Source organism: Tasmannia lanceolata, unplaced genomic scaffold (genome assembly GCF_043159265.1).
Source record: "Tasmannia lanceolata isolate RefF3 unplaced genomic scaffold, GAP_Taslan_0.1 ptg000029l, whole genome shotgun sequence".
NCBI classification, from domain to species: domain Eukaryota; kingdom Viridiplantae; phylum Streptophyta; class Magnoliopsida; order Canellales; family Winteraceae; genus Tasmannia; species Tasmannia lanceolata.
The window spans coordinates 10,108,174-10,134,516 of NW_027518706.1; the positions used below are offsets into that span (position 1 = coordinate 10,108,174).

General features: G+C 40.1%; 2 protein-coding genes and 2 long non-coding RNA genes across 4 annotated transcripts; 2 read left to right on the top strand and 2 right to left on the bottom strand.

Moving 5' to 3' along the window:
* Window positions 1-11,184: 11,184 nt before the first annotated feature.
* On the top strand, window positions 11,185-25,598 carry LOC143859033 (putative disease resistance protein RGA1; the record flags this gene model as incomplete). The annotated part of the gene is made up of 3 exons (XM_077369706.1): window positions 11,185-13,759; window positions 21,265-21,464; window positions 24,659-25,598. Coding segments are annotated over exons 1-3 (3,696 nt in total), but the record flags the coding sequence as incomplete, so codon positions are not given.
* LOC143859088 (uncharacterized) lies at window positions 14,009-21,198 on the bottom strand. The gene is made up of 2 exons (XM_077369771.1): window positions 20,338-21,198; window positions 14,009-14,206 (listed from the first exon to the last, which is right to left on the bottom strand). Exons 1-2 carry the CDS (start codon window positions 21,179-21,181, stop codon window positions 14,187-14,189), a joined length of 864 nt encoding a protein of 287 aa, XP_077225886.1. The 5' UTR covers window positions 21,182-21,198; the 3' UTR covers window positions 14,009-14,186.
* LOC143859089 (uncharacterized) lies at window positions 21,227-24,612 on the bottom strand. The gene is made up of 3 exons (XR_013239138.1): window positions 23,411-24,612; window positions 23,145-23,195; window positions 21,227-22,141 (listed from the first exon to the last, which is right to left on the bottom strand). It is a non-coding gene; the product is annotated as an uncharacterized LOC143859089 (long non-coding RNA).
* A 15-nt stretch (window positions 25,599-25,613) lies between the features above and the next one.
* Window positions 25,614-26,137, top strand: LOC143859090 (uncharacterized). The gene is made up of 2 exons (XR_013239139.1): window positions 25,614-25,722; window positions 25,833-26,137. It is a non-coding gene; the product is annotated as an uncharacterized LOC143859090 (long non-coding RNA).
* Window positions 26,138-26,343: the final 206 nt, after the last annotated feature.

The following is a 26,343-nucleotide window of genomic DNA, read 5'->3' on the forward strand; positions in this document are numbered from 1 at the left end:
TTTTAGACGAATCCGGCGATTCCATCTCTCTCTCTCTCTCTCTCTCTTAGGGCTTGCCGGGAAACGGCTTTTTTTGCGCTTTTATTCCTTTCTTATTTCTCATTTATTGGATATTAAGATTTGCACTACCATTTTTTGATAATGACACGAACTCACCTTGTCTTTTATTGTTTAAGCATCTATCAACAGATCTCAGCAGCCAATTAAATAAGAAAAGACAAGGTGAGTTCGTGTCACTGGCAATATGGTAGTGCAAATATCAGTACCCTATATACCCCACTGAAACAAAATATGTAGGATATTTGCACTACCATGTTTTGATAATGACACGAACTCACCATGTCTTTTCCTATTTAATTGGTTGCTGTTGTAATAGCTTCTGATAGATGCTTAAATAATAAAAGACAAGTTGAGTTCGTCTCATTATCAAAACATGGTAGTGCAAATATCAGTTGCGGGAATGCGGGATATACAGTCCAAAGGGGATACGAGGATTGATGGTAGCTATCGGTATATACTCCGGATCGTCTAGTGGGTCCCACGCTATGTAATGTAGGGAAATAGTATATTCACTCCCTTTTCTTCCCCGGCCACCCCTAGGAAAAAAATATATCCACCACCTTTTCTTCCCTCACCACCCCTTGTTATGCAAAAAGAGTTAACATTACGTTTTTTTTTGGGTTTTTGCAAAAGAAGTCCTCTACTTTGTTTTATTTACAAAAAGGGGGAGTGATAAATAGACCCCCCAAATATGATAAATCGACTCCCCATGTGTCTTTCTCAGTTTCTCTCTCCTAGGGGGTCTATTTATCACTGCCCTTACAAAAAAGACTCTTCTTGTTTGACAATTTGCAAATAGAGTCATAACGTTTGAGTGAATTTTGCAAATCAAGTCATGTCATTGGTTTGTGACCAAAATGCCCATGGTATATTTCTTTACTCATAAAAAGACCAAAATGCCCTTGTATTTAAAAAGACAAACAACCTTATAAAAAGACCAAAATTCCTTCTATATATACTAGCATTCTTATACATGAAAAGACAAAAATTACAGGGCCTACTCTATACATGGGCTCGTGTGGAGATTGTAGGACCTACCCAATCATAGCATTTTTGGCATATGCTATGCACAGGTGTAAAAAAATGAGCCCACCCTATCACAGCATAATCTGTAAAATTGTGAACCCTACCCTATACATGGGCTCTACGCCTCTACCCCATAAAAACATAAGTCAACTTTGTGGGCCCGACCTGATGCATGGGCTTGAGTTGACTTGGTGTGACCGGCATGCCCTATCAAAACATATCCGTGAGCATAATGGGTATTTTGGTCTTTTTCAAAATATAAATTTCATCTTTTCAGATGCAAAGACATTTTGGGCTTGCTAAGAATATAAAAAAATTCCACGGTGGGTATTTTGGTCATAAACTGATGGCATGATCTGATTTGCAAAATCGACCCAAAAGTGATGACTCTATTTGCAAATTGTGGAGCTAGAAGACTCTTTTTGCAAATAAAGCAAAGTAGAAGACTTCATTTGCAAAAACCCCTTCTTCTTTTTTGTGAAAAAGCCCATTTTATTGGTTCGATGTTTAATGCTCGTTTGAAACTTTTACAATTGAAGTAATATTTACGCCCCTTCTCATCACCAGCGCCAGTGTACGTGGCAATCAAGGCCCCTGGATTTTTCTAAAGTCAAGTACATTAGGCTCCCTTTAGTCATTGATATACTGGCGCCAGGTGTCCCTGGTGATGAAAATGGGCGTAAATATCACTTCCCTGTTTTTTAGGAAAATGTTATAAGCACTACTATATTTTGATGAGGCACTCCTCACTTTATTAAAAGTACGGTATGCACCATAGGATGATCCAAACCGTCAATTAGATGGGCCACAGCCTAAATTGGTTTGTGCCCCAAAAATTATTTCCATAGGTTGATCCTAACCCTCAATAGATCGGAGGGTTAGGATCAACCTATGAAATGATTTTTGAGGCGCGACCTATTTAGGTGTTGGCCCATCTAATGGACGGTTTGGATCATCCTATGGTGCGGGTCATACCATACTTTTAATAAAGTGAGGAGTGCCCACATCAAAATACAGTAGTGCTGATAACATTTCCCTAAAAAAGGAGAGTGATAAATCAACCCCCTATGTGTCTTTCTCCCTAAATCGACTCAGAGGAGAGAGAAAGACACACGGGGTCGATTTATCACTGCCCCTAAAAAAAGGGAAATGAAATTAGCACTCCAATGCTTTCATATCCATGCTCAAGTTGCTTGTCTTTTATTATTTAAAGAGTTACAGTTCCCAAAAAAACCACAGACCCTTTAAATACTAAAAGACAAGAAACTTGAGCTTCAATATAAATGCATTGGAGCGCTGGTACCATCTCCCTGGAAAATAGGGCGATGACTTTTTCACCCTCAGTAAGATAATGTGCCCCTCACGGTTCACGTTAAAAGGGAGGCGCATTATCCTAGGGGCGAAAAAATCATCTCCCTAAAAAAATTGGAAGTAAAACGTTTAAAACACGTTTAAAATGCCTTTAAAACATGCTTAAAGCATTTTTGGCCTACTTTCTCCGTTTACCCTGCTATATTTCGTAAACTAGTGGGTAAGGGGAGGAAATGGAGTAATAGTTATAGATGAGAGTTAGAGAGGAAGGGATATAAAAAAATGATCGAATAAGAAAGACTGAGAAATATAAAGTTGACTAATGTTAAGAATCATTAAAATGGTAGCAAGAGTAGAGAGTACATAGACTAAGAGGATGTTATGACAGCACCAAACATTTGATAGTATAAACATCCATATTCCACATTCCATTGTCCTACACATTCATAAGCCAACTTTAATTACATTTTCCTGTTTATTGTCTATGAGAAAATATACTATAGATGAGGCATTCATATTTAAATCTATCGCTAAAAGAGGAAAGTAACACTCTGGTCTATTTCCTTTACTTAATTTCCCATTTAGACACCATCAATTATAAAGTTAGGAATAAATACAACCAAGTTAGGATAAACATCAGTTATTTATCCAAGTTTGCCTGACATTTCAACTTTTGCCTCTACAAATTATGTGTTCCTGTGATTTTGTTTTGAGTATTTTGTTTTGAGTTGGAAGGTTTATAACTTCCTGCAATTCAAGGGCATTACACTGAAAAAAAAGCCCGGAAAACGGCCATGATCCAATGCACTCGTGGCATATTTTCTTGGTTATCAGTACTATTAGGACTGCTAATGTCTTGGTTGATTTGTTAGCCAAGAAGTTGTTTGCTTTTTTGTTTTTTGTTTTTTGTTTGGGGCAATGTAGTTGGTTTTTTCTCTTTAAGAAAGATTAACAGTAAGGAAAAAAAAATCACTAATAAGAAAATACATGTCATAGGGGACTATCAACATAGGAAACCAATGGCAAGTCGTTCCAAAGGAATAAAACTACCAACTGCAAAAACATAATAGTGGTTCATGTTCAGATAACATAAACAGAATAATCACCATAAATACAATATCCAAACAGAAAATAAATTAGAAAACACAAGATCTAATTAACATTTGATTCAGCAAACCATTTACAATGGCTGTGTGAACGCCGTACTCTATGGACCATGTTAGCATGTCCCATTATGAGCAGGGAAGTAAGGACATTATACTAACCATGAAAAATTGGCAATAATTCATAATATATATGGGATTGAAGACTCAAACGGCAAGATTGGTTATAAATTCTTGTGATGCAACAGAGATAAATCTAAAAGCAAATAACAATACTAGTACAGAATAAACAAAAAGAAAATCTTAAAAAAGGATAAATCTCACCGTGTTGCTGCTTCATCAGAATGTCAAAAGATACTACTGCAAAGAGAATGATGATGAAAACCTAACAAAAGAGAGAAAGATGTACTGGAAGCATCATATATGGAAGAGCAGAGATTGAAATCATGCTGCTAAGATAAGCCACAGAACAAATCCACCTCCTGATCTTTGAACAGGTGATGATCCTCACATGTGTCTCAATATCTTTTCCTTTGTACTTCTACCTATCACAACGCTGGCTGTGTCTCGCTAAGTATATTTAAGTAAATCAATACGCGTTTTAAGTGATAAGTTTGAAACAGTTTGCTAATTCCCAAAACTCTAAGGTTTGCTGATTTTTGGGATTTCTTGCTGGTTTTTTTGAAACAATAATACGGGTTTTGCATTTTTAATGGACTATTATGCCACTGTCCCGTGAGCGTGAACAGTGAAACCCCCATCCTGCTATATTATTTATAATCATGGTTTGAAATTTCCACTGAAATCTGAATTTCGGATTTCGGTCAACACCGATTTGGCAGGGCTAAACAATAATATCGATTTAGCTCTAACAATCGGCGGCCGCAATAAGAAATGAACAGGGCATAAATTTGAGTCCGATAATCGGTTTGGCAGTCATAATCGGCTATAATAATCCTAAACGAACAGGGCCTTATGATTTTGAGAACTGATTGTGACTCCCATAATCAATTTTAGACTCGCAATTAGATCTCAAAAATCAAGACAACTGGGCTTAAATGTAATTTTGAGTCCAATAATTAGTTTTGGACTCACACCCGGTTCTTAGGATCCCAAACAAATTGGGCTTAAACATCAGTCAAGTGAATTGTTAAGCCTTGTTTATTTTGCACTTTGAGGGTCGATTCTGAGTTTAAAACTGATTATTGAACTAAGAATTCAACGCAAATTTGTGCCCAATAATTAGTTTTGGGCTCAAAATCAGTTTCCAAAATCCAAAACTGCTCTTATTTTTATTCATCTCTTGCTGGATCATTGATTATGTGATTATATGGATCTTGATATTGACAAAATTCAAGCGCATTGAATGTCAATTATATGATAAAGAATTAGAGATTAGGGCTGTTTATTGACGCGAGGGACACTCTAATAAGGTGTGACCTCATTGAATGATTGATCACCATTTAGGGGAGAAAATTCCCCATAGTGTGCGGGGTGGGGTTGGGGATTAGATTTCCCCCGCGGGAATGGGGACGGGAATTCCCCGCCATCCCCGGAGCGGGGAAGGGAAATTTTTCTTGAGGCGGGGACAGGGAGTGCAACATCCAGCCCCGCTCCGCCCCGTTGCCACCCCTATTGATAGGCAATTTGGCAGAAAGCCATTTCAGGGCTAGCTTTTGCATGTGAGAACAGCCATACAGGTTGACTTTTTAACATTGTCTTATTCATTTAATTCATCTGAGGTGGCTATTCTCTCATTGAGAAGCCAGCTGTGAAATGGCTTTCCACGAAATTGCCTAGCAACTTCCATGTTATATTTATTTATTATGTTTAAGATGTTATAATAAAATATCAGCTAAAGGTTTCTGAGCGATAACTCTGATAGCTAGCTTATCTGAGCAAGGCACTATAAATAGGGTAGGCAGCTATGTTGTTTGGGTTATGTTACATATTGATTCTATAGGACCTAATATAGATAGGGTGTTCCTAGCTAAGAAATGATCTCCATAGGATCATGGTAAGCGTTGATTTGTGGAGGTTTAAAATGAATGGCTAGAAAATGGATCCATTTTCTGGTTCTACAGATCAAATGGTTAGGATGATTGTATGGAGATGGTTTGTTGGGAACACCCTATCTATGTGAAGTTCTATGGAATGAACAGGTTGGATGATTCAAACAACATGGGAGATGGTGTCTTTATAGCATGGTTTGAAATTTCGCCAAAATTCCAAAATTTCAGACCGAAACCGAAATTTGGCGAAATTTCAAATTTATCGTATGCGGTGACTATTATGTTTCTTTGATTTTTATGATGGCATTTATTGACTACTGATCTCTCTTTATATTTATATTTATATTGAGGGATTTGCTAGGCAATTTTGTGGCTAGCTTTTGCAGGAGAAAACAACCACCATAGATGAATTAAATGAAGGAAAAATTATTAAAAAAATGCAAAGTTTTGTCTAAATTGTGAATAAAGGGTAGTGAATTGAAAATTATAAAAATGGTGTTGTTAGGTGAGAGAATATGGCTTTTAGGACAAATATACTCATCCTACCTCTTTTTTCCCTCCACCTTTTTCACCTATCCCTATATACTTATTACCTTCTCACCTACCACATTCTTCTTCCTCAAGGCTTTTCTAACGTGGAAAACTCCATGAGAGGGTTTTTAAGGTTGCCATTTACCTACCACATTCTTCTTCCTCAAGGCTTCAAGGAAGGTTTTTGAAGCTTGCCATTGCCATTGTAGTTTTGGAAAAAAGCTCCATTGCCAACGTTTCCAAGCTCCATTACCATTGTAGTGTTGAAAAAAAACTCCATTTGCAACGTGATAAAGCTCCATTGCCATTGTACATTAGGAAAAAAGCCCATTGCCAACGTGATATAGCTCCATTGCCATTGTAGTTTGGAAAAAGATCTACATTGCTTATTTGGGTGATAAACATAGCTTCGGTTAGGTTTAACATCTTCTCTTCATGTTTTCATGTTTATTGTGCTTTGGTTTTTTCACCATATTTATGAGACTCTTTGTTTGGTTGCCATGTTTATCTTGACCTCTCTCTATCTCTCTCTATGTATACAATCATGTTTGGTTACATGTTAGAACCTAGTGGTTCCGGGGTATAAAATGTGATTCTGTAGTAGTTCCAGGGTAGAAAATCTGGTTCCCTAGTGGTTATGAGGTATAAAATGTGGTTCTGTAGTGGTTTCGGGGTAGAAAATCTGGTTCCCTAGTGGTTCTGAGGTATAAAATGTGGTTCTGTAGTGGTTATGGGGAATAAAATGTGGTTCCGTAGTGGTTCCGGGGTATAAAATGTGGTTCCCTAGTGGTTCCGGGTTATAAAATGTGGTTCCGGGTTATAAAATGTGGTTCCCTAGCTGTTCCGAGGTATAAAATGTGGTTCACTAGTGGTTGCTATGTATAAAATGTGGTTCCCTAGTGGTTCCGGGGTATAAAATGTGGTTCCCTAATGGTTCCGGGGTATAAAATGTTTTTCCCTAGTGGTTCCGAAGTAAAAATTGTGGTTCCCTGTAATTCCGAGGTATAAAATGTGGTTCCCTAGTGGTTCCGGGGTATAAAATGTGGTTCCCTAGTGGTTCCGAGGTAAAAAATGCGGTTCCGTAGTGGTTCCGGGGTAGAAAATGTGGTTCCCTAGTAGTTCCGGGGTATAAAATGTGGTTCCCTAGTGGTTTCGGGGTAGAAAATGTGGTTCCCTAGTGGTTCCGGGGTATAAAATGTGGTTCCCTAGTGGTTCCGGAGTAGAAAATGTAGTTCCCTAGTGGTTCCGGAGTAGAAAATGTGGTTCCCTAGTGGTTTCGGGGTATAAAATGTGGTTCCCTAGTGGTTCCGAGGTATAAAATGTGGTTCCGTAGTGGTTCCGTAGTGATTTCGGGGTAGAAAATGTGGTTCCCTAGTGTTTCCGGCGTATAAAATGTGGTTCCGTAATGGTTCCGGGGTATAAAGTGTGGTTCCCTAGTGGTTCCGGGGTATAAAATGTGGTTCCCTAGTGGTTCCGGGGTATAAAATGTGGTTCTGTAGTGGTTCTGGAGTATAGAATGTGGTTCCGTAGTGGTTCCGAGGTATAAAATGTGGTTCCCTAGTGGTTCCGGGGTATAAAGTGTGGTTCCCTAGTGGTTCCGGGGTAGAAAATGTGGTTCCCTAGTGGTCTTGGAGTAGAAAATGTGGTTCCCTAGTGGTTCCGGAGTAGAAAATGTGGTTCCTTAGTGGTTCCGAGGTATAAAATGTGTTTCCCTAGTGGTTTCGGGGTAGAGAATGTGCTTCCCTAGTGGTTCCAAGGCATAAAATGTGGTTTGGTAGTGGTTCGAGGGCATAAAATGTGGTTCCCTAGTGGTTCCGAGGTATAAAATGTGGTTCCATAGTGGTTCCGAGGTAGTTCCGTAATGGTTCTGGGGTATAAAATGTGGTTCCGAGGTATAAAATGTGGTTCTCTAGTGGTTCCGGCGTATAAAATGTGGTTCTCTAGTGGTTCCGGGGTAGAAAATGTGGTTCCCTAGTAGTTCTGGGGTATAAAATGTGATTCCCTAGTGGTTCAGAGGTATAAAATTTGGTTCCCTAGTGGTTCCGGGGTAGAAAATGTGGTTCCCGTACGGGCCGGGTCGACCCACGTGTCACCCGGATTTTTGCCGTATTATTTAAGATGTTTTTGGGAAATGTTATTGAAATTCCACTTAGCTACCCAAGAGGGGGTGAATTGGGTTTCTTTTCAAATTTTAAGAATTTGGAAAACTTAGGTTGCCCTAGTTTTAGATTGAATAGGAAATCAAAACTAGTATTTAAAGCAATAGTGAAAACTTACCACACAAGAAGAGGTGAAGAGGCAAAGAAGCTTTGACACAAAGATTTTTATAGTGGTTCGGTCTTAGCTCAAGACCTACTCCACTCTTCTCAAGTTACTCTCCTTGAGGATTCCACTATCTTCTCCAAGGAACTTAAATACGGCCTTCCTTTCGCCTTGTACAAATCGAGCTCCACGCTCCAAGGGTCTTCTAGGGCGCCCTTTGTGCCAAATACAAAGAAGATGAAATGAAAAAGCTTGCTTGCCTCTAGATAGGCTAATTTAAAGTAAAGCTCACACACTCTCACAAGAACAAGATGAACAATGAAGGTCCTAAGGTCTCTCAAGAATAATCTAAGGTAAATGGCACAAGAGAGAGATGGAGAGTGAAGATCTTCAAGAGAGGGAGAATAAATGACTTTTAGTGCTCTTGAAATCTTGGTAAACTCCTTTGGTGAAAAGCCCAAGAGTCCCTAGGTTCATATATATAGAGGGGACAAAAAATTTTTTTTTTTTTCGCTCCCCAACTGTCGTCTCGGACTCCGGGCTCGGAGCTCCGAGCGGCATTATTTTTTGAACCTGGAACATTTCTCGGAGCTCCGAGAAGCCTACGAACAGCAGAATTTCTTTATGTGTTTGCTGTTTTTGTTTGGGCTTTTGGAACTTTGATTTTTCAAGATAAATGGAATGTCATGAGGGTCCAACAATGTTGAGACACCACTATGAACATTCACAAACTCATTAAGTTCTACTTAGTTAAATTTTATCTCTCCTTTGTGCCATAGACCTAGACTAAACATTAAGGACCATTTACATTATAACTTTACTTGGTCTTCGATCTTGTTGGCACCTTATAGGGCTTTGACAAGTCTTCACTCAACTCCATTTGCTTGAGCCAAGCTTGAACTTTTAAGTTGATTTGCCATTCCTGAGCTTGAGTTGATGTTCCATTCTTGTGCTTGAGTTCAACCTTGTCATTGAATGCCATTGAGATGGTGATGCCTTCTTCATGCTTTTGATATCACTTTGAGCTTGAATGATTTGTCATTTGTCATGCACTCTTGAGGATGCTACACTGTGAACATAATAACTTTGCCAATGGAAATCATTAGTGTATAAAACCTTTATAACAAATTGAGTTTGTTAATCATCAAAACAATTCAATAGGAGTACTTGTTGAACCCTTGGGCTAACAGTTATCCGCACTACCGTATTTTGATGAGGACACTCCTCACTTTATTAAAAGTACGGTATGGCCCGCACCATAGGATGATCCAAACCGTCCATTAGATGGGCCACAGCCTAAATAGGTTGTGCCCCAAAAAGCATTTCCGTAGGTTTATCCTAACCCTCTGATCAGAATGTTAGAGGGTTGGTCCTAACCCTCTATAGATTGGAGGGTTAGGATCAACCTATGGAAATGATTTTTGGGACACAACCAATTTAGGCTGTGGCCCATCTAATTGATGCTTTGGATCATCCTATGGGTGGCCATAACGTACTTTTAATAAAATGAGGAGTGCCCTCATCAAAATACAGTAGTGTGGATAACATTTCCCTTTTTTGTATGGGAATTTGCTAGCTACCTTTGCCGAAGCAACTTCTCGGCTTGTGGCCCATCCTTTGATGCAAAGATTCGCAGAAGTAAAATGGGTGCAAAGGTGGCTAGCAAAAGCATAATTGCAAAAAATAGTAATCATTACTTGCAAAAAATAGTAATCATTACGGATTTGTGGCTGAAGTGCTAAGTTTTAAATGAGAAATTACGAAAAAATGGAAGCAAAGTATTAAAATTATGAAAAAAGTAACAAAAGGATGCACTAACATATGACAATTACCGAACTACAAAGTTTGACTGTCTTCTGTCGGAAGTTCGAACGTTTGTTCGGAAGTCCGACTCGGAAGTCCGAACAAACCTTCGGACTTCCGAATGGAACCAATATTTTGGTTATGTATACTGGCTTCCATTCGGAAGTCCGAAGTTTTGTTCGGACTTCCGATGGAAGCTAGTAGAATAGGGATAATTCCAAAGATTTTTATTTTCAAATTGAGTAAAAATTCGAAGGATGATAGGGATATACATTGTGATCTTAGTGTCATGCAGGAAACCATAAATTGAAGCTTGATTTTGGTGTTTTAGAATAAAAAAATACAAAGAAAATGGATTTATCTTGAAAATGGGGAAAACAACAAAATTCAGTTTTAAGCTCAAAATTCATTTTCTTTGCATTTTGTAACACTGCTTCGATAAGTTTATCATGAATAAACCCTCACGATTACCAAATCCTGTTGTAAATGGAAACCTTCAAAACCCTTCCATGGAGTTTTCCACGTTAGAAAAGTCTTGAGGAAGAAGAAGGTTAATAAGTGCATATGGATAGGTGCAAAAAGGTGGAGAGAAAAAAGAGGTAGGAGGGGTATATTTGTCCTAAAAGCCATCTTCTCTCACCTGACAACACGTTTTGTATAAATTTCAAATTAATACCCTTTATTCACAATTTAGATAAAACTTTGCATTTTTTTTATAATTTTCCCTTTTATAAAAGTAAGTGGATATCTCTATGTCACGTGAAAGGGGGTATCTCTATGTCTTGTGAGAGAGACATAAAGATGGGTCTATTCATTTCTTGTCAGTGAGATGACAAATACATGTAGTGTGGGGGTAAGGGGTGAAGGTTACAAGAGTTTGGTCTGATTTTATATATGAGAAATTATACGGTGTAAGCCCTTGATAGTCCCCGTATTTTTCAGAAAGTATTGTTTGGCCTGCACCATAGGATGATCAAACCCTCCATTTGAAGAGTCTATATAACAAACCATCTTACAGGAAGAAGCTTGCAAGATATCCTTGTGATTCTACTTGCTCTTTGCTCTAGAATTTTTTTTTTCTGTTACCAAGGAAATATGGCGGGTGCTATCGTCACTATACTGCTTAGGAATTTGAACTCTCTAATCCAAAACGAGGTTGATTTACTCGGGGGTGTTAAGGATGATTTGGAAGAGCTTAAGAAACAGTTAGGATTGATTGGTGATATACTCCCAAACGCAGAGGAGATGGCCATGAAGAATGGGCAGCTCAAGGGTTGGCTCTCAAATCTTATGGATGCGGCCTATGATGCTGATGACATCTTATCAGACTGGGCTGTGGAAGCTCAGGGATTACACTCAATTGGGTTTGGCAACATCCAGGTAAGTAATTCCTTCTTACCTAGTTTTCAATTCCAACGCCATAAGATAGCAACCAGGACCAAAAAGATCCTCACGAGAATACAAAATATTGCACAAGACAGGAACACGTTCAAATTGGATGTAACAACTACGAGTCCTGGGAGTCAAGAGAGAACACATACTGTGTCCGATGTGCATGAATCTGTGTCCGATGTAAATGAATTAGAAGTTTATGGGAGAGATAAGGATAAAGAAGAGATTGTGCGGCTATTGCAAGCCGATGTTAATAATAATGAAAATGAAGTCCCGGTTATTGCCCTAGTTGGCATGGCGGGTATGGGGAAAACCACATTAGCTAAATTGGCCTTCAATCATGAGATTGTAATAGGCCATTTTCAGCTAAGCAAGTGGATTTATGTGTCTCAAGATTTTGATGTTACTGGAATTGTAAAAAATATTTTAGAATCTGCAACTGGAACTAAAACAGATGTTACACAGTTAGAGGAGATGCGAATAAAACTACAAAATATAATATGTGAGAAGAGATTTTTGCTTGTACTTGATGACGTATGGAACGAAGATGAAGGAGCATGGGAGAAACTGAAGCAAATCTTAAAATGTAACGTTAAAGGGAGCAAAATCATTGTGACTACTCGTAAAGAAACGGTTGCATCGATGATGGGTGGGCTTCATGGATCCCTCCTCCACTTGACTGGTTTATCATTCAGTGATTGTTGGTCTCTGTTTGAACGTCAAGCATTTGGATCAGGGAGAAGTGAAGAGCATCAAAATTTGGTTCCAATTGGTGAACAGATTGTCGAAAAATGTGGGGGTGTGCCATTAGCAGCAAAGGCATTAGGAAGACTCCTGCGTGGCAAACAGGAAGCACGGTGGGAGTGGGTAAGAGACAGTCAGATATGGGAACTAGGAGAAAATGAAATTTTGCCGGCTCTAATATTGAGCTATATTAATTTGCCATCTCATCTAAGGCAATGCTTTTCGTTTTGCTCTGTATTCCCTAAAGGCTTTACCATTGAGAAAGAAGAACTTATTCTTATGTGGATAGCTAATGGCTTTGTTACCCCTAAGGTAGGAATGGAGTTGGAAGACATTGGAAATGAGATTTTCAATGATTTATTATGGAGGTCTTTCTTCCAAGACATAGAAAAAGACGATGCTGGAAATATAACAAGTTGCAAAATGCATGATTTGGTTCACGATCTTGCACGGTCTGTTATTGGGAACAAGTGTTATATTTTGGATCGGGAAAAAATTGTAGATATTCCTACATCGACCCGATATGTCTATTCTCATTTGGATTCACTATTAGAAGAGCAGAGGTTGTACGAGGCCAAAACCATACGAACAATACTATTGGGCCATGTTTATTATAATTCTGTCCCTAGCAACATAAAGAAACTTAGATACTTGCGATGCCTAGATCTTAGTTACATAAATGTTGCTGAGATCCCCCATTCAATATGCAATTTGAAACAGCTAAGATACCTCAACCTCTCCACTAATTATCGCATTGAAACATTACCTGAATCGATTACCAAGCTACAAAATTTGCAAACATTGAAACTGAGAGATTGTCTTAGCCTCTGTAATTTGCCTAGGGACATGAGAAAAATGAGGAGCCTCAGACATGTAGACGCTTATGGTTGTACGTCATTAACTTGTGTGCCCATTGGGATTGGGGAGCTGAGTTGTCTCCAGATGCTATCCATTTTCATTGTGGGTGACGAGGAAGGACGCCGCCTCAGTGAGTTGAGCAATTTAAAGCTTAGAGGTGAACTATCAATAAAACAACTTAACCTTGTGAGAAATGCAAGTGATGCGAAACAAGCCAACTTGAAACGCAAGAAAAATCTCAGAGAATTGAAGTTATCATGGTGGGGTGATCGTGGTGATGTTGAGATGCAGGAAAAAGTGTTAGAAGGCCTTGAACCACACTGTGATTTGAAAGATTTGTGGATAACAGCCTATGAGGGTATTCGATTTCCAGGATGGATACAGAATTCATTGCTCACAAATCTAGTTAATGTTTCTCTTTCAAATTGCCGGAGATGTGAAAATCTCCCACCACTTGGCCAACTTCCCTCGCTCGAGAATCTTGTGATATCTGGAATGTCTGCATTGAAGCAGATCAACAATGAGTTTTACGGTAATAGCACATTGAATGGATTTTCCTTTCCATCTTTGAAAAGCCTTTCGCTATGTGAAATGGAAAATTTAGAGATGTGGGCATCAGCGGAGGAAGAAGGAGCTTTTCCTTGCCTCAATGGATTGGTGATTAAACGCTGCCCAAAGTTGATTACCCTGCCATGTTTTCTGCATCTTACCTCCCTTTATATTGATCATCTTGTTGAGATGTCTTCCTTTCCAGAAAGCTTTCTTCGAGACGGCTGTCACGCCCCGAACCCATAATTCTAGGTAAGGCGCACGTGACAGCCGCCGCACGCCCATAGGGTCGCCCCCACAAGCATGCAAGGCTCCTTTTTCGATCAACTATTCTCAACAATCAGAGTAACTAATAAATGCGGAAATTTTAGTCTCATAATGAAATACAAATATAGATTAGGTCCATAAGTCTAAATCCAACAATAATTATTTCAAGACAATCACCTTAATAAAATATCAAAGGTTTCTAAATTGGAACAATGAAATAAAGAACAAATCTCCTAGGCTCCAATCCAAGTGCCTGATCTCAGCAAATCTACTGCCGCTCCTCTGTATCTGAAATTTGTTAAACCACATAATGAGCTAACAGCCCAGCCGGTTTTCCAAATCCAAGCCAGCTAATAGGAAAACAAAAACAAACTTGTGCGGAAAAGACGTAGCATGCCATAAAATTTAGCCAATGCAGAAATTGATAAGAATTAAAAAGATCATTTCTACATAAGCTATATAAGAAAAATACATGTTTTTACAAAACAGTTCCAACCACTCGGTTATGCAGTTTTTCACTTGGAAATCAATGACAAGAATATATATTTTCAAACACTTGATTTTTGCATTTTTCCACTTGGAAATCAAATACTTAACAGTAATATATTTTCAAACATAACAGTCTTCTCTGTGGCCAATTTCCAACCTTATTGGCAAGTAGCGTAACCCAAGGCGAACACTCGTTCGCAGGACTCACAGGTCCAAAAGTGCGCAATGTCACAATATCAATAGCCAGAGGACTCCCTACTGGCCGCCCGAGATCAACCTTACGGGTAGATAAAATTTGACCGGTCTACGTGATCACGTCCAGTGTACTCACCCACTGGTAGGTTGGGCACTAGATCCCCACCAGAGATCAACCTTACTGGCGGAATCCATTCCATACCAAGACTGTATGCAATTATAGAGAGAAGCAATTTTAATGTTTGCAATACCATGCCATAAATTTGTAACGCTTCAAGCCATAGGGAACTTCCCTCATTTCAAATCTACGAAAACATATCGTAAACAAAGTGCTTTTCAAATTGTTGCTTCATGAATTCTAGTTTTCTAAATCATGTTCTTCATAAAGCTTTTTATGTATAGGGATGAAAACATGTCAAGACTAAAGGATACCATGCATAATGATATTCAACTATGTAGAATGACATACTAAAAAAAACGTTCAGTAAAAATCTTCTCCAAAAGAAGTTCCAAGTCAAAGTAGATATGCAAAAATTGAAATAGAAAGCTTTCAACTTAGCTAATGTAATTATTTGATAATACACTGACATAGGGTAGGATCACCTACCTCTTGCACGAATTTCTGAATTTGTTTTGTTTTCTCTAGGACGACGTTGATCTGAAAAGAAAAGAAATTAGGACGCCTCTAAAAAGAAAAGAAATTAGGACGGCTCTAAAAACTCCTTTCTAACATATCGCACCTAAACTCCAATCCCATTTGCCCAACCAAATTTATTTAATTAAGACTACTCTTTTCCTCCTTTTTGTTCTTGGCAAGGAAGGGAATTTGCAAAGCTGAAACTAGAAGGGAACTGGGTAAGAATATGAACTTACAGAATTTTGGCAATTGTTCGTGATGAAGATCCACCCAAGATTTTGGCAATTGTTCGTGATGAAGATCCACCCAACCGTAGTTGATCTCAAGAATATGAGGTCTTGTAGGCCTTGATTCTTGGACACAAGGTTATGGCAACAAGATGGTGGAAAGTAGTTTATTTACCGGCCGCAATAACAGTTTGCAGAGGTTTCTAGGACTGTTTTGCAATGGCTTCTAGGACTGTTTTGCAATGGCTTCTAGGACTGTTTTGCAATGGTTCTAAAGTGGTGTAGAACTTGGTCTTGTAGGAGAGTTACAAGCATCCCAATGTAGGAGAGTTACAAGCATCTCAATGGCCTCAAACACCACCTATATTCCCTCTTTCTAAAGCCCACAACAACTACATCCAACACCTATATTTCTTCTTTCTAAAGCCCACAACAACTACATCCAACACCTATATTTCTTCTTTCTAAAGCCCACAACAACTAACCTTCATCAACACCACCCCTTTCTAAAGCCCACAACAACTAATCTTCATCAACACCACCCCTTTCTAAAGCCCACAACTACTAACCTTCATCAACACCACCCCTTTCTAAATCCCACAACAACTAACCTTCATCCAATGAGAGAAGAGAGTGGAGAGAAAAAGTTGTAGGCAAGAGAGTGGAGAGAAAAGGTTGTGGTGAGAAAGTTGTAGAGAAGAGAGTGGAGAGAAAAGGTTGTAGAGTGGAGAGAAAAGGTTGTAGCCTCGCAAGGTTCCAAACATCCTACACATTTCTTTCTTTTTCAATATTGAAATGATTGCTACCTTAAGATAAAATATTGAAAATGATTGCATATTTGATTCCTAATTTAACCAACTAACCTTCATCCAATGAGAGGAAGAGAGTGGAGAGAAAAAAAAGAAGAAGGTTGTAGTCTCGTAAGGTTCCAAACATCCCACACATTTCTTTCTTTTTCAATATTGAAATGATTGCTATCTTAAGATAGAATATTGAAAATGATTGCATATTTGATTCCTAATTTAACTTTAGTCATTGATGATAATAGCACATGATTGTTACCTTATGATTGAATATTGAAAATGATTGCATATTTGATTCCTAATTTAACTTTAGTCCATTTGATATTATTACCCATATCAAAGAAAATTCACAACTTTTATTTGATACTAACACCCATTTCTAACAATTAATCTTGGCTTAATTTTTTATAATGACACCCATTATAAAAAAAAATCATATGTTCACTTTGATAAGGATAATTACCCAAATACTTGGGACCGGGTATTACATCATACCCCCCTAAAAAGAATTTCGTCCTCGAATTTCACATACCTGGTGCTTGAAAAAGCTGGGGGTATTTTTCCTGCATCTCCTCCTCAAGCTCCCAAGTTGCCTCTCGCTCAGAGTGATTTCTCCACTGTACCTTGACATAGGGAATGGTGCGTTTTCTAAGAACTTGGTCCTTTCGATCAACGATACGCACCGGGTGTTCCTCATATGACATATCCTCTCTGAGTTGCAAAGGGGCCAATTCTACTACACGGTCCGGGTCCGGAACATACTTCCTCAGCATAGAGACATGGAAGACATTATGCACCCCAGCCAAACTGGGTGGTAGTGCAAGGCGATAGGCAACTGTCCCGACCCTTTTAAGAATTTCGTATGGCCCAACATACTTGGGATTCAACTTTCCTCTAATGCCAAATCTGACCACTCCTTTAGTGGGAGACACCCTCAAGAAAACACGATCTCCAACTTCAAATTCAAGCTCACGCCTCCTGACATCAGCGTAGCTCTTCTGCCTGCTTTGTGCTGCTCGGAGACGCTCTCTGATCAATTGAACCTTTTCTTCTGCCTGATGCACTAGCTCCGGGCCCAAAATTCTGCCTCTCACCAACCTCATCCCAATGGATGGGAGACCTGCACTTTCTACCATAGAGGGCCTCATAAGGGGCCATCTGAATGCTGGATTGGTAGCTATTGTTGTATGCGAACTCCACCAAAGGTAACTGCCGATCCCAAGAACCTCTAAAATCCAAGGCACATGCTCTCAGCATGTCTTCCAATATCTGGATCGTCCGTTCTGACTGGCCATCGGTTTGTGGATGATACGCTGTACTGAAGTTCAACCTAGTTCCCAAAGCCTTATGGAAACTCCTCCAGAACTGAGACACGAACCTTGGGTCTCTGTCAGACACAATCGACACTGGCACTCCATGTAGCCTGACAATCTCCTCCAAGTACCACTCTGCCATCTGATCCAATGTCGAACCCACTCTATAAGCCAAGAAGTGAGCCGACTTAGTCAACCTGTCGACTATAACCCAAATGGCATCATTTTTCTTCAATGTCTTTGGCAAACCGGTCACAAAATCCATAGTGATGTGCTCCCATTTCCACTCTGGAATAGGGAGGGGCTCTAACTTCCCGGCAGGTCTCTGATGCTCTATCTTGACCTGCTGGCAGATTATACAACGAGCCACAAACTCTGCAATCTCTCGCTTCATGTTATTCCACCAGAAAATTTCTCTGAGGTCCCTGTACATTTTGGTGCTTCCAGGGTGCACTGAATAAGTAGAACTATGGGCCTCATCCATAATCTCCCTCTTGAGATCCGCATCAGCAGGCACACACAACCGAGTTCCGAACCTCAAGGACCCATCCTCATGGACTCGAAAATCTAATTGGGATCCTGCCTCAACTTCTGCCCTGATCTTATGGAGTCTCTCATCAGTACTCTGAGAAATCTTTATTTTCTCTAACAAAGTGGGCTGAACTCTCAGGTTCGCAATTTGCAGACCAGGCTCGTGCTGTCTTACCTCAATACTCAACCTCCTCAAGTCCTCAATGATCTGCCTTTGATTAGTTATCAAAGATGCCATCTTACCCTGGGCCTTTCTGCTCAAAGCATCTGCTACTACATTAGCCTTCCCTGGATGATAGCTGATGGTCAGGTCATAGTCCTGTAGCAATTCAAGCCATCTCCTCTGACGCATATTTAGCTCCTTTTGCGTGAACAAGTACTTTAGGCTCTTATGGTCAGTGAAGACCTCACATGGCTCCCCATAAAGGTAGTGTCTCCAAATTTTCAATGCAAACACTACTGCTGCTAACTCTAGATCATGCGTCGGATAGTTCTGCTCATATGGCTTCAACTGCCTGGAGGCATAGGCCACTACCTTTCCGTGTTGCATCAACACACAACCTAAACCACTCTTAGAGGCATCACTATATATGGTGAATCCTCCACTCTCAGATGGTATAGTGAGGATTGGGGCCGATACTAACCTTCGTTTCAACTCTTGGAAGCTCTCCTCGCACTTATCAGACCATTCAAACTTGGTTCCCTTATGCGTTAGACGGGTCAGTGGTACGGCAATCCGTGAAAATCCCTCTACGAATTTCCTGTAATATCCCGCCAGACCTAAGAAACTGCGAATTTCGGCGACATTAGACGGCCTGCTCCAATCCACTACGGCCTCAATCTTTTGGGGGTCCACAGACACTCCATCCTTAGAAATCACATGCCCCAGAAAAGCCACTCTATCAAGCCAAAACTCACACTTCTTGAATTTCGCATATAGCTGCTCTGCTCTCAATACCTGCAACACCTGCCTTAAGTGATTTTCATGCTCTTCATGGCTCTTTGAGTAGATTAGGATGTCATCTATGAACACTACTACAAATCTGTCTAAGAATGGCTTGAACACCCTATTCATCAAATCCATAAATGCCGCGGGTGCGTTAGTCAAACCAAATGGCAACACTAAGAACTCGTAGTGTCCATATCTAGTCCTGAAAGCTGACTTGGGCACATCTTCTGGCTTGATCTTCAACTGATGGTAACCCGAGCGAAGATCGATCTTAGAGAATACTTTAGACCCCTGTAACTGATCAAATAGATCCTCGATCCTGGGCAATGGATACTTATTTCTCACAGTTACCTTGTTTAGCTCTCTATAATCGATGCACAACCGCATACTCCCATCTTTCTTCTTCACAAATAGCACTGGTGCACCCCAAGGAGAAACACTAGGTCTGATCAACCCCTTATCAAGAAGTTCTTGCAACTGCCCACTCAACTCCTTAAGCTCTACTGGAGCCATTCGATAGGGAGCCTTAGAAATGGGACCCGTGCTAGGTACAAGATCAATGGAGAATTCGATCTCTCTATCTGGAGGCAACCCCGGCAAGTCTTCAGGGAATACATCAGGGAAGTCTCGTACAATTGTGATGTCCTCTAGCCTGAGGGCCTCCTGACTGACTTCTGATATAGAGGCAAGAAATCCCTCACAACCCTTCCTTAACAATCTGCTAGCCTTGCAAGCCGAAATGATTTGGGTGGGCGCACCACCAGGACTACCAATAAAACTGAACCTTCGCTGTCCTGGCATCTGAAAAGTCACTAACTTACTGTGACAGTCTAGGCTGGCATGATTAGCAGCCAGCCAATCCATCCCAAGAATAACATCAAAATCCTTCATCTCCAAGACTACCAAATCAGCGGGTAACTCCCTGTCACCGATCTTCACTGCACACGACTTGCAAATCCTGTCGGTAATCAGGCTACCTCCTACAGGTGTGTCTACACATAACTCTACATCTAAAGGCTCATGAACTAATCCATGCTTCACAACAAACCGGGATGATATAAAAGAATGTGAGGCACCCGAATCAAATAATACACATGCATAGACCGAAGCTATTGGAAGGGTACCTGTCATAGGTTAACCCATTCCCACTATTAACTAAGCAAACATAGGTTAACCTATTCCCACTATTAACTAAGCAAACATCAAAATGCAATACGTTGAAATTTTATAGACATTTATATGAATAAGAATATCAACAACTAACTAATGACATACCTGTCACCACTGCATTAGAGGCCATAGCGTCCTGCTCGGTTAGTGCATAGACTCGGCTTGGGATCCTCTGCTTCTTATTCCATGCCTGATTCTCTCCTGTGGGCGGGACTCGCACCGCTGGAGGTGCCCGATTCTCTCCTGTGGGCGGAACTCGCGCTGCTGGGGGTGCTCCTGAAAACTGAAAATTTCTCTTCCGAGGACAATCTGCTACCTTGTGACCCAACTGGCCACACTCAAAACATGCCCCAGTGATCCATGGGCAATCCTTTTCTGCATGATGTTTCTTGCATTTGGCACACAAGCTAGACCTCTGACCAGCACTCTGATGCTGCGGGCGATGGTCGCCTGACCTCTGCTGTGATCCACCTCCCTGGCGGTAGGAATTAGGCCTCTTAGATGGCTCTCCTGAAATCTGGCCATCCTGCTGACCTCCTGCCCTGAATCTCTTCTTCTGCTGGTCCCTATGCTGTTGGGACCTGATGACTCCTTCCTCAACCTGTAAAGCCTTACTCAACACATCTGCATAGGTTTTAAGCTGGAAATCTTTTACTCGATGCCTGATAGGCTCCCTGAGTCCGTCTTGGAAACGGCGAGCAAGAAGCCCGTCGTCCTCCATGACCGATATGGGTGCAAACATCCCCAATCTCGTAAACTCTGCCTCATAATCTATGACAGATCTGTTCCCTTGCTTTAAATTGAAAAAATCATTTTCCTTAAGAATCCTCACACTATCAGGAAAATATTTGTCATAGAAAGCTGTAGAGAATTCATCCCATGCAATGATAGCGCTCCCCCTGACACGCTTCTCCATCTTCCACCAAGCATCTGCACTTCCTCTAAGCATGAACGTGGCAGCTACTACTTTGTCCGGCTCTGCCATCCCCAGAAATTCAAAGATTTTCTCGGTCTCTTGCAACCATTCATCAGCCACGAGAGGATCAGTGGTCCCTCCAAATGTATTGGCCATCCTCCGAAACTCGGTCATCCTATTCTGCTGACGAGGCTCGACCTGTGGCGGATGATGCTGAGGCTGCTGCTGCTGTTGGGTCACCACCCCAACCAAAGTCTCCATCATCCGCTCTAATCGGGGTAACCCTTGCTCTTCCTGATGAGTCCCTCCCTCTGCAGTATGGATGATAGGGGTGGGAGGCTCCTCCTCTTGCGCCTGATTTGGCTGCACTGGAGCCGGTATAGGGTTTCGCTGAAGTCGGGTCGTGCTACGAGCAAGGTCAGTCATTCTCTTGGTACGAGCCATACCTATCCCAACAATAGCAAACACTAGTAAGGCTCTAGATTATAAAATACCTACATCTAATCGGAAGGTAAGTAGTAAAAATTGTAAAAATACAATTTGCCTTTACCTAAGTAGTAAAAATACAATTTGCCTTTGCCTAAGGTCCTGTAGTAAAAATACAATTTGCCTTTGCCTAAGGTCCTACCGGTTCTTAAACCTATTGCTCTGATACCACTTTACTGTCACGCCCCGAACCCATAATTCTAGGTAAGGCGCACGTGACAGCCGCCGCACGCCCATAGGGTCGCCCCCACAAGCATGCAAGGCTCCTTTTTCGATCAACTATTCTCAACAATCAGAGTAACTAATAAATGCGGAAATTTTAGTCTCATAATGAAATACAAATATAGATTAGGTCCATAAGTCTAAATCCAACAATAATTATTTCAAGACAATCACCTTAATAAAATATCAAAGGTTTCTAAATTGGAACAATGAAATAAAGAACAAATCTCCTAGGCTCCAATCCAAGTGCCTGATCTCAGCAAATCTACTGCCGCTCCTCTGTATCTGAAATTTGTTAAACCACATAATGAGCTAACAGCCCAGCCGGTTTTCCAAATCCAAGCCAGCTAATAGGAAAACAAAAACAAACTTGTGCGGAAAAGACGTAGCATGCCATAAAATTTAGCCAATGCAGAAATTGATAAGAATTAAAAAGATCATTTCTACATAAGCTATATAAGAAAAATACATGTTTTTACAAAACAGTTCCAACCACTCGGTTATGCAGTTTTTCACTTGGAAATCAATGACAAGAATATATATTTTCAAACACTTGATTTTTGCATTTTTCCACTTGGAAATCAAATACTTAACAGTAATATATTTTCAAACATAACAGTCTTCTCTGTGGCCAATTTCCAACCTTATTGGCAAGTAGCGTAACCCAAGGCGAACACTCGTTCGCAGGACTCACAGGTCCAAAAGTGCGCAATGTCACAATATCAATAGCCAGAGGACTCCCTACTGGCCGCCCGAGATCAACCTTACGGGTAGATAAAATTTGACCGGTCTACGTGATCACGTCCAGTGTACTCACCCACTGGTAGGTTGGGCACTAGATCCCCACCAGAGATCAACCTTACTGGCGGAATCCATTCCATACCAAGACTGTATGCAATTATAGAGAGAAGCAATTTTAATGTTTGCAATACCATGCCATAAATTTGTAACGCTTCAAGCCATAGGGAACTTCCCTCATTTCAAATCTACGAAAACATATCGTAAACAAAGTGCTTTTCAAATTGTTGCTTCATGAATTCTAGTTTTCTAAATCATGTTCTTCATAAAGCTTTTTATGTATAGGGATGAAAACATGTCAAGACTAAAGGATACCATGCATAATGATATTCAACTATGTAGAATGACATACTAAAAAAAACGTTCAGTAAAAATCTTCTCCAAAAGAAGTTCCAAGTCAAAGTAGATATGCAAAAATTGAAATAGAAAGCTTTCAACTTAGCTAATGTAATTATTTGATAATACACTGACATAGGGTAGGATCACCTACCTCTTGCACGAATTTCTGAATTTGTTTTGTTTTCTCTAGGACGACGTTGATCTGAAAAGAAAAGAAATTAGGACGCCTCTAAAAAGAAAAGAAATTAGGACGGCTCTAAAAACTCCTTTCTAACATATCGCACCTAAACTCCAATCCCATTTGCCCAACCAAATTTATTTAATTAAGACTACTCTTTTCCTCCTTTTTGTTCTTGGCAAGGAAGGGAATTTGCAAAGCTGAAACTAGAAGGGAACTGGGTAAGAATATGAACTTACAGAATTTTGGCAATTGTTCGTGATGAAGATCCACCCAAGATTTTGGCAATTGTTCGTGATGAAGATCCACCCAACCGTAGTTGATCTCAAGAATATGAGGTCTTGTAGGCCTTGATTCTTGGACACAAGGTTATGGCAACAAGATGGTGGAAAGTAGTTTATTTACCGGCCGCAATAACAGTTTGCAGAGGTTTCTAGGACTGTTTTGCAATGGCTTCTAGGACTGTTTTGCAATGGCTTCTAGGACTGTTTTGCAATGGTTCTAAAGTGGTGTAGAACTTGGTCTTGTAGGAGAGTTACAAGCATCCCAATGTAGGAGAGTTACAAGCATCTCAATGGCCTCAAACACCACCTATATTCCCTCTTTCTAAAGCCCACAACAACTACATCCAACACCTATATTTCTTCTTTCTAAAGCCCACAACAACTACATCCAACACCTATATTTCTTCTTTCTAAAGCCCACAACAACTAACCTTCATCAACACCACCCCTTTCTAAAGCCCACAACAACTAATCTTCATCAACACCACCCCTTTCTAAAGCCCACAACTACTAACCTTCATCAACACCACCCCTTTCTAAATCCCACAACAACTAACCTTCATCCAATGAGAGAAGAGAGTGGAGAGAAAAAGTTGTAGGCAAGAGAGTGGAGAGAAAAGGTTGTGGTGAGAAAGTTGTAGAGAAGAGAGTGGAGAGAAAAGGTTGTAGAGTGGAGAGAAAAGGTTGTAGCCTCGCAAGGTTCCAAACATCCTACACATTTCTTTCTTTTTCAATATTGAAATGATTGCTACCTTAAGATAAAATATTGAAAATGATTGCATATTTGATTCCTAATTTAACCAACTAACCTTCATCCAATGAGAGGAAGAGAGTGGAGAGAAAAAAAAGAAGAAGGTTGTAGTCTCGTAAGGTTCCAAACATCCCACACATTTCTTTCTTTTTCAATATTGAAATGATTGCTATCTTAAGATAGAATATTGAAAATGATTGCATATTTGATTCCTAATTTAACTTTAGTCATTGATGATAATAGCACATGATTGTTACCTTATGATTGAATATTGAAAATGATTGCATATTTGATTCCTAATTTAACTTTAGTCCATTTGATATTATTACCCATATCAAAGAAAATTCACAACTTTTATTTGATACTAACACCCATTTCTAACAATTAATCTTGGCTTAATTTTTTATAATGACACCCATTATAAAAAAAAATCATATGTTCACTTTGATAAGGATAATTACCCAAATACTTGGGACCGGGTATTACAACGGCAATGCACTCCAACGTTTAGAAATTTCAGATTGCTACAAGTTGAGTAGTCTTCCTAGGGAGCTCGACAATTTCGTTGCTCTCGAGTCATTGATCATTGTGAGTTGTAATAACCTGGCATCATTACCCGAGAAGGAAGGGGTAGTAAGGGGCTTGAAATCTCTTCAATCATTGGTTATTGACAGCTGTAAAAAGATGGTTTCTTTGCCGGATGACTTGCGGTACCTTACTGCCCTAAAAAAACTGAAAATTGGTGGTTGTGATGAGTTGGCATCATCGCTAGATGGGCGGCGTTTGAAATCTCTTCAGTCATTGGAGATTTCTTGCTGTGAAAAGATGGTTTCTTTGCTGGATGACTTGCGGTACCTCACTGCCCTAAAAAAACTGAAAATTCGTGGTTGTGATGAGTTGGCATCATTGCCGGATGGGATGCGTTTGAAATCTCTTGAGTCATTGGAGATTGATGGCTGTAAAAAGATGGTTTCTTTGCCGGATGACTTGCGGTACCTTACTGCCCTAAAATCACTGCAAATTCGTGGTTGTGATGAGTTGGCATCATTGCCGGATGGGATGCGTTTGAAATCTCTTGAGTCATTGGAGATTGATGGCTGTAAAAAGATGGTTTCTTTGCCGGATGACTTGCAGTACCTTACTACCCTAAAAACACTGCAAATTCGTGATTGTGATGAGTTGGCATCATTGGCAGAGTGGGTCGAAAAGCTCACATCACTTGAATTTTTGTGGATCGATAATTGTGGTAAAATGACTTCATTGCCCGCCGGACTACAATGCCTCACCGCACTCCAAGAATTGTATATTTACAATTGTCCAAATTTGGGGAGACGATGCGAAAGGGAGAGAGGAGAGGATTGGCACAAGATTGCCCATGTACCACGTGTCATCATTTTTCCGCCACGTCCAACAAAAAGCAGATGCATCAATACCCTACTCCCATGCTACCGTGGCCACTGAAACGGAGATTTTATCTCTCAACCGTACTCTTCTCCGACTCACTCTACCATCCCAGGTTCGTTATTTCATAATCCCCTCTTTAGCTTTAATTATATAACGTACTTTCTTTCTTTAATTTTCCTTCATCTATCTAACCAATTACCAAATTTGGAGGATTTTCTGCAGATTTGTGGCTGAGTTTGGGGGTAGAATTCTCTGTTCGGGATTTGCTCTTTTCTATGGTGGTTTTTGTATGTTTCTTGAGGTTGTGGTCTGCTCTTGGGGCGCAGGGGATTGCTATTTGGTTTTTGCTTCTATTTTCAGTTATATGTACTAAGCCTCTGTTGTGGTAGTTTTAATAAGGGTTGCCTCTTTCTATCTGATTCTTGTCCTCTTGTAGTGTGTTTGCCCATGTTATGTCCGAGCCAAGCTGGCTAGTCCTCCTCCTCTTGGATTTTTCAATAGATTTCAGATGTGGATTCTAGTGTGGAGATTGTGATTTATGAAGGCTTTCTTCATCAAACTTTAGTGAAATGTATCTCTGATAAACATTATCTCTGTTTCAAATTATCACTAAATTATCTACTCTCTGTTGATGCCGATTATTATCACTAAATTATCTACTCTCTGTTGTCTCTCTATTTTTTGTGTGTGTTCCGAATTGTGTTGAATCCTATTATTGCTTTACCTAATTAAA